We start from the raw sequence: 17,020 nt of genomic DNA on the forward strand, positions 1-17,020 counted from the left end.
TTTGTCTTCTCTCTAAAAAGACATGAGGATATTCAGGATCAACTCCTTCTTTTGCCCCTTAAGTTTCATGTCCAAGAAACCCATATTTGAAGATTCCTACAGGACTATTTACCATAAGGAAAAAAACTTTCAGTAGCTACTCTCTAAAATGTATCTTTAGGAAGCCTAAAAATATGATAATGGAAGCCCTCTACCAATGCATTATGAGACCTATGGTTTCACTTGGACACTCCTATAAGGTGTAGCTCATGTATATAACAATGTTGGTCCAGTATATATTACAAATATACCACTAGGGACACAGCCTCCAGGAAAATAACCAGGGTTTATGATACCAAAGGGACTAGCAAGTGACCCCAGAAAATATTTAACAGAGACCTGTACAGAAGGCTCCATATCCACCTCAGTCCGCTTCTTCAGAATGGACTTCTTGGGCATTGCAGATACTTCCTCCAGCCGATGCAAAGAATATCCAGGCTCTGAAGCTGTCAGGGAACCTGATAATCCAGGGATGGAACAGCCAGTACCACTGTCACCTTCTCCCACCAGCTCCTGACTCAAGCTCCTACTTTGTTCCTCTTCCTCTCGCTTTCTCCTGGCAAGGTCCAGCTCGCGAAACTCAGGATCTAGAAACCTAGGACTTGGGCTTCGTCTACGCTGCCGATAGTTGCGAGTTCCTGATGTAAAACTTGGGTGATCCCCTTCCATGCTGTGTATCTTTTCTGTATCATCATAACGGGGCCTTTTGGCCTCCCGGCTCCTTTCCTCAGATCGAACAGAGTAGGAGCTTTTGAGTTTATCTCTATTCCGTTCTGTTCCCCGCAACAGCTCATCATGACAACTGACATGGGGACTATAATCAGATCGATGCAGGAAAGTTTCTCTTGTTCTGTAGTCCTCATCAAGTTGTCCCAAGAAGGGACTAAGAGGCCTCTCCTCCTGGGAAATATATTGCTCAAGACCCCGAGAGCATTGGGAGCGTCGAGTGAAGACAGAATCATCAATCAGGTCATCCCTGAGGAAACAGACAAGCACCGCTAAATATAATGGACTTGAAAAGGACAAGACCAGACAAGATTAAGACTGATATTTGACTAATGGACTATAGAATGCTTAGGACAAAAGATAATAATTATGAAATCCAAGAACAGATCTATGCAATACATGAAACATTTGAAACATTTCTCCTCCCTTTCCCCAGGGGCACAAGGAGCTTCAGCCTCTAACCGGGGGTGATCTTACCAATACATGTAGACACAGCTTTCAGGCTGATTTCTTTGATTAGACTGGGAATGTAGAGTATCATATTAGGGTTTGAGAGATGCGAAAACACCACTAACAGAATATAGAGAGTCTCAAGTTTGCACAACTCCAGACTAACCAAATTCAAGCTCTTGGCTACCAAAAGTATAATCTGGACCAGCAGCATTGGCATTAACTGGGAATTTATTAGAAACACAAATCCTCAGGTTCTGCCTACTATAGTCAGAGCCTGCATTTTAACAAGACCACCAGTATAGGACCTGTCCTCCAGGTTCAAAGTCTGAGGAACACCAGTCCAGAACAATGGTTTTTAAGCTGTATTCCACAGAGATTATAAAAAATGCTTAGGCATTCTCTAAAGGAAAAAGGTGTGAGGAAAACAGAACCAGAAGACTCTGGGCCTTCCACCCTACTTACATCACACCAGCCCCAACTTCATGTCTACATGTTAAAAGTTCTATGATATCTCACTTGGGAAAAATAGGTGTAACTGTGGGGGAGAATTGAAAACCCATAGAACTGTGCTTTGTCACCCTTCTTCCTATCTCACCTGGATATCCACAAGCACTCTGCTAATCTTTGGCCCATACAAAAGTGATGGTTTGGCTCACTATGTTTTTATTTCACAGAAATATAAAAGTCTCAGCTCTCCACGGCATGAAGGAAAAAATGCAGGATGGGACAACTCTTTTTAGCCCAGAGCTCTGCACCATCCACACTGACCTAACCTTTTTGGGCACTGTGGCTACAGACCTTCTATGACCCAAAAGAGAAATTTAAATCATAGATAGAAATACAGATCCTCTGCACCTTGAGACCATACTCTTAAGTGAAATAAATCAGACACACGTGTTTAAATACCACATTGTTTCTCTGGTGTGAGAAACTGAAAAAGAAATAAGGACTAAAATGTATAACAGACACTGGGAAATGGAAAGAAAATGTTCAAATGGGAAAGGAAACAAGGGAGAGGGGAGGAGGAAAGGAAAGAAGGGACAAGGAAAAAAAAGAAAATAGAAGGAAAAAAATGGAAACAAAGTTCTTGTATATAAGGAGAGGAAGAGGGGTTGAAGGGGAGAGGATGGGAAAAAAAGGAAGCCAGATATATCATGTACAGGTACAAATTCCCTATGATAAATGTTATCATTATGTAATATCCAAAATATACCAATAAATTTTTGCCTCAGAAAAGAAAAAAAGATAGTATTGGCTAAATGGTATTTGCTAGACATGTTCTTGGTCATAAGTGGAAGTCTTGCTCAAAAACATGTATTCTTAGTTGGTAAATTATATACTCTATTCAAAATTATTTATCATTCTGTATGTGTACCAAAAAACACTCAACTCAGGTTGGAGATTTAGCTCAGTGGTTCTGCACCTGCCTCGAAAGCACAAGGTCCTGAGTTCGAGCTCTGGTACTGGAAAAAAAAACAAACCAACAAACCCCGAACATGTTACTAAACTACAATTCTTGGTCTTGAAAAAAAAGAAATAAAAATCCTCTAGTACTTTAAGCATATAACTTTTAAACAATCTAAATGAAAAATGGAAATTCATCCATGTTACTCATGTTCAAATAAATTACTATGTAAAGGATGGCAATTATTGGCATACTATTTGTAGTAGTTACTCTGCATGTGTGCGCACATGTATGCTTCTAGGGCCAGGGATTTAGCTCAGTTGTTCCAGCGCCTGCCTTGCAAGCACAAGGACCCAAGTTCAATCCCCGGTACCAAAAAACAAAAAACAACAACAAAAAAATATGTATGCTTCTAGAAGTGATTTTTTTTTAATAATTGTTTTCCTACCTCTGGGACTACCCTAGCAGAACACCATGAAGTTCCCTTTTCTTATCCACCAGTACTGCCTTTGTTCAAAGCTATAGAATTGGGCAACAGCTATAAATTACTTTATGAAAGGCTATCAAGGTTAAACTTTCTCACTTCCACTAAAACAATGCTACCTGTGGAAAACCAGATTGGAATCTAGTAAACTTTGAGGTCTCAACATAGTATGAAACAGGATGGAATGTGAATGTACCAAGGATGATCTCTTAAATCAAATATAACTGAAAAAAAGTTTTTACTCTGTAGGTCTACCAGTCATGACCATACCTACTTCCAGGAAGGAATGGCTATGAGTTGAGTCACTCCATTACTAAAATACCATCTACCATACAAAAAAGTCTTATCATGTGAGTGTAGGGAAATAACATAGACTACATGGGTAGTGGCAAGTCCATCCATGCTTTTATGGTCAGCTCCACACTAAAACTATTATGTGGAATATAGCCCTTGCTTTAATTCAACACTAAATGTCAAGAAGCTAGGAATGATAAGATGCTTCTCAGGAAGCCTCACTCCAGATGTAAAATTTCCAGCAAAAGGAGACATACAATTAAAGAAAGCATATAAATAAGTTTTTTTAAGCTATCATATAGTCAGATACCTCAAAAAACTAGGATTAGAGGTCCCATTTGACCCAGCTATTCCCCTGCTGGCTATCTTCCCAAAAGAATTAAAAGAATCACACCACAGTGATATATGCGCACCCATGTTTACAGCGGCACAGTTTGTAATAGCTAAAGCTTGGAAATATCCCAATTACCCATCAACTGGAGACTGGATAAAGAAGATGTGGGCTTGTTTTTTTTTTTATAAAATGAAGTACTACTCAGCCATAAAGAATGAGAAACTAGAGTCATTTATAGCTAAATGGATACACATTGAGGGCATACTCTTAAGTGAAAAAAACAGGACAAACATGTAAATACCGAACAGTTTCTCTAGTGTGAGAACCTGAAAGTACAAATAAGGATTAAAATAACTGATAATGTGAAATAGGAAGAAAAGGTGCAAAGGGTTAGGGGAAGTGGGAGCCGTGGGGAAAGGAAAGAAGGGACAGGAAAAAATATGAGAAAAGGAAAAAATGGAAACAAAGTCTTTGTAAATAGGGAGGGGTTGAGGAGTTGAAGGGAGGGCAGGGGAATGGGGAAAAAATAAGAACCAAGAGATATCATATAAAGGTACAAGTTCCCAATGATAAATGTAAATGTATTGTATACCTAAAATGTACCAATAAAAGAATTTAAGGGGGAAAAAAAAAGAAACTAAATAGAGTCAGAAATCAGGCTGATTATTAGAAGCTCAGGTCCTCTTTCCACAGGACTCCTAAGAAATAAGAGAAAACTGGCTATGATAAAAGCTAAGCCCTAAGAAGTACCACATCTCCTGGAGTCTGAGGAGTCCAGTCATGGACATTCTCTAGAAGCCTAGGGTAACTCCCACTGTTTTCTAATATAAAGTCTATTGTAAAAATTGATTGCTAGGGGGCCAGGGATTTAGCTGAGTGGTTTCGCCGCCTGCTGTGCAAGCGCAAGGACCCAAGTTCGATCCCTGGTACCAAAAAAAACCCCCAAAAACTGATTGCTAGTGGCCCGGGGATTTAGCTCAGTGGTTCCACTGCCTGCTCTGCAAGCTCAAGGTCTGGAGTTCGATCCCCGGTACCAAAAAAAAACCAAACAAACAACTGATTGCTAGATATAGGTAATGGCCACATGAGGGTTCACTGTACTAATCTATTTTTTTGTGTTTACAAATTTCCACTAAGCAAGTTAGAAAATGTAGGGCTGGGAGTGTAGCTCAGCAGTAAATGCCTGGCTAGCATGCACAAGACCCAGGGTTCGATCTTCATTACCACCAAAGGAAAAAAAGAAAAAAGAAAAAAAGTACATTAAGTCCACATAAAAGCTTATACATTAACATTCACAGTAGCATTTGTTTGTTTGCTTGTTTTGAGACAGGGTCTCACTATGTAGTTCAAGTTGCCCTTGAATGTAGCCCAGAATAGCCTCAAACTCAGTGATTTTTCTGCCTCAGCCTCCCAAGTGCTGGGATTACAGGTGTGTGCTACCACACCCGGCTTAGCAGCATTATTTGTGATAGCCAAAAAGTGAAAACAACTCAGTGCTGTCTATCCGTTCACTACTAATAAATACACAAAATATGGTTATGCATACAATGAAGTATTTTTGGCTATAGAAAAGAATGCTATCCACATGAATAAACCTTAAAAACATTATTGTAAATGGAAGAAGCCAGTCACAAAGGACAATATAACATACAACTGTATTTATAAGAAAATGTACAGGGGCCCAGGGATGTGGCTCTGTGGTGCCATGCCTGCCTGACAAGTGCAAGGTCCCGAGTTCAATTCCCAGTACCGGGAAAAAAAGAAAAGAAAATGTCCAGAATAGGCAAATCTATATATAGAGAAAGTAGGTTAGGGCTGGGACTAGGGTGAGGAGAGTAATGGCTGAAGATGACAGGTTTCTTTATGACCTAACAAAAATGCTATAAAACTGACTGTACTGGTGGACCCACAACACTGACTATACTTAAAGCTGCTGGATTTAGCTCAGTGGCTCCAGCACCTGCCTCACAAGCCACAAGGTCCTAAGTTCGATTCCTGGTACCAAAAAAAAAAAAAGAAAAAGAAAAAGAAATTAATAACCTCTGTAGGGCTGGGAATTTAGCTCAGTGGTTCTGCTGCCTGCCTCGCAAGCACAAGGTCCCGAGTTCAATCCCCAGTACGAAAACAAAAAAAAGAGCAAGCAATAAAAGCTCCTGAACTATACACTTTAAGAGGGTAAATTATATGGTATGTTAATTATATCTTAATAAAGTGGTTAAAAATATATATGATTTCTTTAAAAATGTCCTTTATGGCTACAGGTATAGTCCAAGTGCCAGAGAGCACTTGCCTAAATGCCCTCGTTCAATCTCCAGCACGTTAAAAAAAAAAGTCCTTCAGAGTCTAAACTCTCCATTCTTTTCCTTTGCTGAGTCCTCAAAATGCCCCCAAAAAGTTTCTGCTTGTGTCTTTTCCTTAAGTAAATCAAAGGGAAATATATCCTATTTCATCAAACTCTATCAGGGCCAGGAGGAGTTAGGAGATAAGAATTTCTCCTAATTGAGAATGTTTTGGCGGGGGTTTAGTTCAGTGGTTCTGTCACCTGTCTTGCATGCGCAAGGTCCCGAGTTCAATCCCCGGTACCAAAAAAAAAAAAGAAGAGCGAATGTTTAGTGTACAAAGTACTTTGATAAACAGGAGAAATTGACCTCATATCCACTAGTCTTGAGAAACCCAGTTTTCTCAGAATTTTTCATACAAACTGGTCATGCTGTATTTTGGAACAAGTTATAGTTAGCTAAAGGACTGCTAAAGTAGTAACAACCCTGGTCACTTGGCTGTTGTCCAACTTGATATAATAAACATAACAGACTCAATAGGAAGAAAAAGAATACAGTATATCCCCGCAAAATCACAGTTCAGAGTTCATGGCCTCAATCATATGCAGATTTTTCCTTAGGACCTAACTAATGATTGTTCTTGGAAACCCCCACAATTTTGTGGAAACAGCAAATATCCTCTGCAATTTTTTTTTTTTGTTTTTTTGTGGGGTTTTTTTGGTGGGAGGTTTGCAAGCAGCCAATCTGAGAGTGTTACTCAATTCTTCTTGCTGCTGATTAGCTGCTGCCCTGTAACCCAGCTATGGTAGATTCATCAGCATTCCCACATCATAATAGGTTGCTGTAACACATGTAGCTATCTCAAGTGTTCTTGATTTTGCTCCTCTTAAAGCTCTAATATCCCTAAGATGCCACCAAAATTCCCTGCACCAAGGCTTAATTAATACAGTATTTTATTTTATTTTGGTACCGGGGATCGAACTCAGGTCCTTGTGCTTGCGCAGCAGGCGGCAAAACCACTGAGCTAAATCTCCAGCCAATACAGTATTTTATTAAATTACATACTGTGGGAGACACAACATATTTATGGCTTAAACTATAAAAATAGGGATTTTTCTGACCATATCTGAAATTTGCAGTTTTTCACAATTCACAGGTGCTCAAGGAACGTAACCTCAGCCAATTTGGGGGGTTCACTGTATTAGTGTCTCAGGAAAAAGAAAATAAACATCTATAAAGGCTGGAAATGGCCTATTTGATTAGTGGAAGATGAGAATCACTGTCAAGAGACATCTGAATATGTCAATGGTCCCATGGTCTGGTGTTACTAGACAGTAACTATCCCCACAAACCATACTGAAAGGGTGGGGGCTTCAGTGGTTCTGGCACCTGCCTGGCAAGCACAAGCTCCCGAGTTCGATCCCTGGCACCAAAAAAACCACAAAACCATACTGAGAAAGTGCAAAAAAACATAAAATGTACAGGTGGTAGAAAAGAATGACCCTGTAACATCCATTCAGAACCTTAATCTCAATTTCTCTAAAGCATGCATCTCTCTGAAACACATGCTTCTAAAAAGATGATTATAGTCCTAAACTTTTACAACTTTGGTCTAGGGTTGTTTTTTTTTTTTTGGTACCAGGGATCAAACTCCGGACCCTGTGCATGTGAGGCAGGTGCCGGAACCACTGAGCTAAATCCCTGGTCCAAACTTTCACAACTTAAAAAGACAACAGATTATCTGAAGCTCAAAACAAAGTTTATGCAGAGGGGAAGTGACAACCTAGGCCTAAGAAGAGGAAATGCTGAAGTTCCCTCAAAACCTCAGCAAGGAAGGAAAAGGATTGAAACCCACACACCACCTACCCAAACTGCCTACTCAATCACCTTCCAAAATAGAAACCACAGGAAGGGCGAGAGCTGTTGTCTCCTGAAATATAGGGTCACAAACCTTGAAGCCCTGCCCTCAGAACCTGCACTGTTTTAGGACATAGGACTGCTCTGCCTTGCTTCACCATGTCCACAGCCTCTGAAACTTTGAAATCAATGTTACCAAGAGCAGCACTGTCCTCAGTCTTCCTGCCCAACTGTCCCCATCTGCCCACCTCTGCTCTGAGCACTACTGAACAGACAGGCTCGGTATGAAAGATCATTTCTTTAACCTTTGCTACTGCTAATCATTTATGGAAACTCTTGAAATGCAAGCAGAGACCATAAAAGACCCAGTCTCAGCCCTGCACTCCCATTCTGACTTTTTTGAGGTGAAAAACATCTAATGAGATTATTTACTTTCCATATATAGTGAACTTCCTAGTACCTGAGGTCTATATTCCATGTTGTGGGTCTATTTGCCCTTTCTTAGCACTCAATAGTTGTAAATAATTGAATAAAGATTTCTAACTTTTATCATTGCTTAAATGTTTAATATACATACATATATCAGGCATATCTAAACCCTGTCTGAATCAATATTTGGATGTGTACAAACTTCAAAAAAAATTTTAAAAACATCTTTCCTGCAGCCAGGCGTGGTAGCACATGCCTGTTATCCCAGCAACTCAGGAGGGTGGAGCAGGAGGATCACAAATTCAAGGCTAGCCTGGGCAGTTTAGCAAGACCTTGTTGCAAAATGAAAAATAAAAAGGGCTGATGTAGCTCAGTGGTAGAACACACCTGAGTTTGATATCCAGTATCACACACACACAAAAAAAATTCCCATATCATCTAGAACTTTTCTTTACATAAGGGACCCCTCACAGTTCCAGTATTTTAGAATCCACATTATTTCAATTAATTTTTTTGCTTTAGAGACTCTGATTATACCATAGACATACCAAGATGAGCTTTTTCTTTTTTTTTGGTACCAGGGATCGAACTCCAGTCCTTGAGCTTATGAAGCAGGCGGCAGAACCACTGAGCTAAATCCCCAGCCCACTAAGATGAGTTTTTTTGTTTTATTTTTTCCTTTGGTACCGAGGATCAAACTCAGGTCCCTGCGCCTGCATAGCAGGTGGCAAAACCACTGAGATAAATCCCCGGCCTGAGATGAGCTTTTTAAAAGTCTCTTCTCTCGTACAAGTAATTCAGAAACAGAGTCTATATTAATACACTCTCCTCCTAAAAATGTCATACTTTGTTCAGACACAGGGATATAGGGAATAATTTCGGTGTTGGGACTGTCCTTTCAAAGACATCATTCAGAAAACAGCAACATTTCTGCCTGTTAGGACTAGTACAGTGCACCTGCCTTAACGGAGGCCTACCTGTCCATGTCCTCCGGATTATCCACTGGTGACCCCAGCCGATCATTAAGGCATCGCCGTTCTGGTGTACTAACACAAAAGTGGTCATTGCCAACAGTGATCCTTAAGCTCTGTTCCAAAGAAGAATCAGAACGCAGACTGGGAGAGCGTCTCTACAAAGGCAAAAGAGTCAATATGGTCAACACATACGTATTGCCAAAAATATTCTCCTTACTCACAATGTTGTGGTCCAACAGAGTAAGAAATGGGTATGTTACACGTTCCAGATTGAGCTATCTCTGACCAAATGTGGCTTCGGGGGGACATCCAGGCCTGAACCATAACAGAAGAACATAGAATTCTCTGCTATTCTTGGAAGAATTTTCTCAACACCTAACAACCTTGTCCTCCACAACAGTCAGACACTAGGGGACTAAGGGTCAGCTTCTATATGCTGCGCTTCATATTCCCTAAGAAGAATTTATAATATGGGATTTCAATTCTTACCTCTTAGGTGTCCATTGTTTGCTAACAATTTAACAGATCCAATTAAAAAAAAAGTTTATTCAAGTAAGCTTTGTTAAATGCTTTTAAAATGCTATTTTGTAAACAATCAAAACCACCATACTGTATATGTAAATTCAAATACAGAAATTGCCCCCATTCCCAACTTTTGCCCCCAGAGAAGTAAACACTCTTTAAGTATCCTTGCATATCCTTTTGGAGATTTTTTTTCACATTTATAAAACTTATATATGTAAGGAAAATCACAAATTTGGTTACACATGTGAATTGTGCAACTCGCTTATCTTCACCAGACAAAAGAGACCGGAGCTCTTTCCCTAGCAGTGCACACACAGCTACTCACTTGATTTTTCAAATCATCACCCTCTCCGGGATAGATTTAACTGTTCTCCACTGATGGACACTTAAGTTGTCTTTGACATTATTAAATATAATAATATTAAAGTGTTTCAGTGAACTCATTTATGTGGTATAGATCCTAGAAATGGAGTTAGTTTTGGCAGATATTTCTAAGCTGCCTTCCAAAAGCCTGGACTTCTCCATGCTCTCCCTGTGACACGCAGGTCAGCGCCCTACTTTCCAAGCCTGTACCAGCATGAGATTTTTTTTTTTTTTTTTTTGGTACCAGGGATTGAACTCGGGTCCTTGTGCTTGCGTAGTAGGCGGCGAAACCACTGAGCTAAATCCCCGGCCCACATGAGACATTTTGATGTTATTTGTTAATAATGTTTAACTGTTAATTTAGCTTTGCATTTCCATCTTTTTAGCTTAATGTGTAATGATTTGTGACTGGCATAAAAGGTGGTAATCCTTAACCAGCATGAAGTACTGTTTATTTAACTTAATGGTTTTTATTTCAAACCACTCTATTTTTCCTGTTTTGTTACCACTTTCCTCTTTATTTATAAAGGAATATATTTCACTTATAAATATTTATTATTTATTTATAAAGGTGCATATTTTATTTATAAAGCTATTATGATTGAACTTTGCCTTTTTACATAACTTATGAGACTTAATTGAATAAATCTGTATTGTGAAAAAAAAAGAAATGGGTATGGTAAGAAAACTACTCCAAAAATAAAGCATTTTTTAAAATTATCATTTTCTTAGAGATAAAAGCCCATACCTTTAATCTTCCCAATGATCTCTCATTCTTACTGGGTATGGAAACGAGAGAAGTGAATACAGTCTTTGCTCTCAGAATCTAAACACTTCTAGTGAAGGAGGGAAGCCAAAAACAGGTGTGCTTTTTTCAAGTACTTCTCATTGAGGGAAGTGCTAGAGTCATTAAAACATGGCACCATGAAAGACTGGGGAAGAGGAGGTGCTTCAGATAGGATGGTTAGCAGCTTCTCGGAGGTGGCATCATTTAAACCAGAGAACAGAATGAGATGTCAGCCATGCAAAGAAAAGACAGAAGGGTGTTTCAGGCAAAAGGAAGAACTACCTGGGTAATGAACTTGGCATGTTTTGGGTAACAAGTCTGGTGTGGCTGCAGCAAAGTGAAAGAGAAGACGGAAACCACAGTTGGGATTTTTCCCCTCTGGAACTCAGGAACAAACAGATTGAGCTCTACTACTGAGCTACAACCCCACCCCTTCTTATTTGACAGGGTCTTGCTAAACTGTCCAGCTGGGACTCAAACTTGGTGATCCTTCTGGCTCAGTCTCCCTCAGTGGTGGGGACTGGTTGTATGTTACCATCCCCAGTTTATAATTAGGAAATTCTGATTATATCTTAGTATAATAAGAACTACAGGAGGATTTTAAGTAAGGGTGTGATCTGACACTTCCTGCCCACTCCCTCATCCTCTCCCATATTTACTCAAGTCACCTTCTCAGAAGACCTTCCTTGGCTATCCTACCCTAAAAACCTTAACTCCTTCCTTTATCTGCTTTATTTTGCCCTTAGTACCTAGTCACATTTAACATGCCATGACATTTCTAACTTCTCCACCTCATTATCCAACCCACCCAGTTAAGACTTATAAACTCAAAGAGCAATTCCTCAGTTTGTTCACTCTTATATCAAACACATGCCAGATGCTCAGACACTTCACACATATAAAATAAGTTTTTAAAACAATTCTGATTACTATATACAGAATAAACTAGAGGATAGCAAGAGTAGAATGGAAAGGAGCCACGTGCAACCATCCCAGGAGGGAAGAGTTTAGACTAAAATGATAGCATGAGGATAGCTCCGGGGCGCCACTTGGAGGTACAGATAACTGGTTAGAAATACGAGGTGTGACAGGTTAGAAGAGGGAAGAAGGGACATGATGACAGTCTCTGACTTGAACAAGGGATGGTACCATTTATGATGATACCATTTACTGAGACAAAGAAGACTAGGGTAAATAAACTACGCTGGAGTAGAAAACAGAGGTTTCGGAAACAAGTATTCTGTTCTTGCTCCCACTGCAGGGTCTCAGCTTTAAAATTTTAAGAGTGACAAGTCAATTTGCCCGTGACCAGAGGACACAGAAGACTTCAGAGACCGTTAAGAGAGCTCCTCAAAAGAACATTTTTGCCACTGGGTTTAAAAAAAAAAAAAAAAAAAGACTGATGAACTGTAAATAGAAACACCGTCCCGAATATCAGCCCCACCAGGCTCTGTTGAGCTCTGGTTACCTGGGAGGTCGGTGTCACATCTACCTTGTTTCCCTGTGCCGGGGGCCGGACCCAGGAGCCCACAGCTGCACCCCAGTCCCGCAAGTTCACTTCTAACCTCACGCTGAGCCGTTAGTCGTGAACCTAACGGTGCAAAGCGTGGGCTGCGGGACCGGTCAGACGGGACCTAATCACAGCTCCACTACTTCTCTCCGCCAGGACACTCTCGGCCTTCTTGGGCCGGGTCCTCAGCCAAGCAAGGAGGTGCCCACTGCTGCACCTCCAAGGCTGGAATCGCACGGTGCCGGGCCCGGCGACAGTGACCGTGGCGACGTGTCGCCGCTAACAGGTGCGGTGTCGCCAGGTCCTCACCCGAGGCCCTGACAGCGGCTCCCCGGGGCCGGGGCGGCTTGGCCGCCCCCTCTCGGGAGTGGCGGGCTCGCGTGTGGCCCCGGTGCCGCAAACTTTCCCGCACCACGGCCGCGGCCCGGGACGGAGCCCGGCTTTGTGCGAGACGCGGGGTCCCTCCTGGGAGGAGTGGCATTACCCGGCTGCCGCTGTCGCCGCCGTGGTCCCCGCGGCCGTCCCGGGAGAAATCAGCGCGGGGCTCGCCGCGGCTGCTGCCTCGGAAGCTGCCTGGGCCCGGCGGGAAGAGTCGGCGGCCCCGCGGAGGGGATGGGGAGCTGCGGCGGCTGCGGGGCGGAGACGGCGAGGCCCGGCGGCTTCGGTGCGCAGGGGGCGAGCGGGGCCGGCGCGCCGGGGTCCGCAGCGTGGGGGCGCAGGAGGGAGGCGGCGGCGAGGGACGGCGGGCTGGGCCTGACGAGTAGCCGGGGCCGCGGCCGGTACGCAGGTCGCCCCCGCCGCCGTCTTTAGCCCGGTGCGACGAGCCCGAGGCGCGGGGCCCGCTGCGGTACATGGCTCCGGCGGCTGCAGCCACCGCGGCGGCTTCGACTCGGGCCCAGAGGGCGGGCGCCGCTGCCACCCCCTGCCCTTCGCTCGGCCCCGCGCAGCTCCGGGGGCCGAGCGCGCCGCCGCGGGTGCGGCTGGCGGTTACAGGGAGCGAGCGAAAGGCCGACACCCCGCCCTCTAAAGCTTCCGCGCCTCGCTTCGCCTGTCTCCTCAGAACGCTGGGCGGTGCGACGGAGGGGAGGGGAGGGAGTTGAAGCGCGCGCCCCACGCCGCGCATGCTCTGGCACCCAGCGCGTAAAATGGCGGCCGCCAAGCCGCCCACGTCCCGCCCCCAGGGGTCACGTGGCGCCCGGGGGAGGGGGTCTCCGCGCGTGGGGGACGGGGAGGAACAACCCGGGGAGCCGAGAGCCGCAGCGCCTTCGCTGGAGGCCAGAGACGTCGGTCCCTGCACGATCACGTGCTTTGTGAGCGCGTTGGCGCCGTCGCTGCGCCCTCCACCCTGTTGGGGGCTCAAATGGTGGGAAGATAAATACCTCTGTAATTTTTAGTTGTGGGAGGAAGGAGCCCGCGGAAGCCCTCTCGCCCACGGAGGCCGCGTGACAGCCGTCAGGTGACGTTCCGGCCCCGCAACCTCCAGAGTTAAATTGAGGATGGGAAGTGGGGCCTGGGGTATAGTGGTGCGAAACGATCACAAACAGGCCTCAAAGAAAGTGACCTGAGGTTTTGAGCACCTTGCCGCCACCAGGTCATGACATTCACATGCCCCTTCCTCAATCCCGCAGTGTAACCAGGATTTCTCTGTGCGCCTTGTCTCTGGGCTTTGCATCCTAAAACCAAAAGTTGAAAATGACAGCACCCAAAAGAAATATTACTGTGTGCAAAACACGAAAGAAAATGTTGATTAAACAATAGCTTAATATTTTTCATCTATCAACTAGATAAAAATTCAGGAATATGAACTAGGCATAAAAGGTTTCTGATTTCAAAACAAAGGCAAAACAAAAAAAAAGTAATTATAAAATCTATTCATTTGCTTAGGGTTTTTTTTGCTTAAATTCTTTTATTGGTACATTTTAAGTATACAATACGTTTACATTTATCATTGGGTGCTTGTACCTGTACGTGATATTTCTTAGTTCTTATTTTTTTTCCCCATTACCTGTGCGTGTAGGGTGTAGGGTGTGAAGGCACCCACTCCACCCTTCCCTATTTACATAGACTTTGGTTCCATTTTTTTCTTTTCTCATAATTTTTTCTTTCCCTTCTTCCCTTTCCCCTTCCTTTCCCACCAACCGTACACCTTTGGACCTTTTCCTATTTCAAATTATCAATTATTCATTTTAATCATTTTAATCCTTATTTGCACTTTTAGTTTCTCACACTAGAGAAACTTTGGTATTTACACATGTGTGTCCTAATTATTTCACTTAAGAGTATGGCCTCGATATGGATCCATTTAGCTATAAATATCTAGTTTCTCATTCTTTATGGCTGAGTAGTACTCCATTTTATAGAAAAACCACATCTTCTTTATCCAGTCTCCAGTTGATGGGCACTTGGGCTGTTTCCAATGCTTAGGTTTTTATTAAATTTAAAATATATCTGATTCCATGTGTGTTTGATGACATATACTTACATTGTAGCTCACTAAAAAAAAGTATAATAATTTTACTAGTGGATTTTTGTTACACTTAGCTTCACTTCTTTTATAAAAGTATATAAAAAGTGGGGTTTTTTGAGACAGGGTCTCTATATGTAACTCAGGCTGGCCTTGAACTCACTGTGTCATCCAGGCTGGCCTGGAACCTGTGGCTGTCCTCCTGCTTCAGCCTCCCTAGTGCTGGGATTACAGGTGTGCACCATGCCCAGCAAAAAAACCAAAAAAAAAACCCCAAAACCCTGTATTTAATGGAAAAAAATCTACCAGAGTTGTATGCCTTGTCTTTATTAGCCTTGCTCTGGATTTTGCTTACCCACACTTTGGTGGGAGCTATGTACACGTAAAGAAAATGTGAATCAGTGTGAATACTGATACTTGGAATCAGCACATTTTTTTGTTTTTGGTACCGGGGATCAAACTCTGGTCCTTGCACTTGCACAGCAGGCAGTGAAACTACTGAGCTAAATCCCCAGCCCTGGCACATTTTAATCAGGATTTGTTGTACTATTCTGTGTATGAACTTTTCCTCCTAAATCCTTCTCTAATACTGAAGAAGAATTTTTATCAGAGGAGCTGATCTCGTATTATGAAATCAGAAGATTTTTCTGCTTCCTCTTCACACCTTCCCTATGTATTGTTCTGTGTCCCACATGAAATCTCCCGCAGATTCCTTCACTCTTTGAATATTTTCCAGTTACACAAATAGTCTTTCTTTTTTTTTTTTTTTTTGTACGGGGCATTGAACTCAGGGACAAATACTCTTATTGCAGTGGTGAAAATGTTAAGTCCAGGATAACAAGGAAAACTTCAAGCTTCCTTTAAACTACAAATTCTTTCCTCCTGCTTCAAATTTGGAGCTTGTTGTGATGATGGGAGGAAAGGAGGTGTTCTGGGCTTCTCCACTTTCCTGTCTTTACTCCTCAGAGTCCACTCTTCCTCTCTGGATAGCTGGCTGCTATTCCTACCTGGTCTCTAATGCTGGCCCAAAGATTTGGTGCAGGAAGAGAGGGGTTGGGCGGAAAAAGCACAGACTTTCCTGGCCAGTGCAGGATGCTGTTTTCTTTCAAAATTGGTTCCCTTTGTATACACAGATGACTCACAGTTGTTGGTTCTTCTCTGTTTCGTCACCCTAGTGGGCTTTAGGACACTTCCCAGGATTTTCCCTCTCTACATGGCTGCCTGTGCCTCCCTCTTCCAAGGCCTTGGCCTTCTGGAGGCTCACTCTACGTAAAGCTCACTCCTTCATTGTCCTTCCTCTCTAGACATCCCTTGTGAGAAGGAGCCAGTTTAAATAGCTCCCAGCTGGTTACCTTCTAAGTATGCTTGCCTCACAGGATAACATCTGCATCTTTGCTCTGGTGGCAAGGGCAGTGCATCTGGGTCCCATACCCCCACCTCACCTGCTGTTCCAACACAGTTACTCAGCCAACATCTTGCTTTTGAACTTTCCCTAGATAAGAGTTAAGACATCATCCCCTGTGAACCTCCAAACCCCAGGAGACACAAGCCAAATGTTCTGAGAGTTTCTAGGGAAAGGCTCTGTCTCACTTGCCTTTAGGCAAAAAGAAAAATCCATCATACACCCCCCACCATGGTAGGAGAAGAAATAGAGAATAAAAATAGTGAACTACTTTAAGGCTTTTGCACACACATTGTAGATATATAGCAATGACAGATTAAACCTGAAGAAAAGGCTAGACCATAGCTGTATGCCGTAGACTGAATTGTGTCATCCGCCTGCCCTGCAGAATTCATATGTTGAAACCAGCCCAGCATGATGGTTTAGAGATAGATCTTTTGAGAGATAATTAGGGTTCCATGACGGGGGACTAAGGAGAGACACAGAGCACTCTTTCTTGGCCATGGGAGGGCACACAGAGAAGGTAGCCATATGCAGGGCTGGAAGAGAGCGCTTACCAGGAACTGAGTTGGCTGGTTGACCTCACTCAGCCCTCTCAGCCTCTAGAGCTATGAGAAATAAATGTCTGCTATTTAAGCCACCCAGTCTATGGCATTTTGTTATAATAGCCTGAGCAAACTAACACACTCCATGAA

The 17,020-nt window shown here is 42.9% G+C and overlaps 1 protein-coding gene across 9 annotated transcripts in view; it reads right to left on the minus strand.

Annotated features, from left to right (window-relative positions):
• The window catches only part of Znf318 (zinc finger protein 318), a 40,384-nt gene extending 26,863 nt beyond the window's left edge, over positions 1–13,521 (minus strand). For 3 of the 9 annotated variants that reach the window (XR_002395655.2, XM_021259772.2, XM_004846501.4), the window contains exons 1-3: positions 12,944–13,519; positions 9,278–9,429; positions 379–1,015 (exon numbers count right to left, since the gene is read on the minus strand). Coding sequence is in view for 7 of the 9 variants with exons in the window: in XM_021259772.2 (XP_021115431.2) it covers positions 379–1,015; positions 9,278–9,429; positions 12,944–13,312 (1,158 nt within the window). In the remaining 2 variants the exon portion in view is untranslated. Of the gene's footprint in view, positions 1–378; positions 1,016–2,608; positions 2,797–9,277; positions 9,430–12,943 lie in introns of those variants that run through there. The other 6 variants (XR_002395654.2, XM_013072911.3, XM_013072910.3 and 3 more) reach the window with 4 other exon arrangements.
• Positions 13,522–17,020: the final 3,499 nt, after the last annotated feature.

This window comes from Heterocephalus glaber, unplaced genomic scaffold (genome assembly GCF_053883595.1).
Source record: "Heterocephalus glaber isolate CG9 unplaced genomic scaffold, H.glaber_assembly_v1.0 deba00001497, whole genome shotgun sequence".
In the NCBI taxonomy this organism is placed as follows: Eukaryota; Metazoa; Chordata; class Mammalia; order Rodentia; family Bathyergidae; genus Heterocephalus; species Heterocephalus glaber.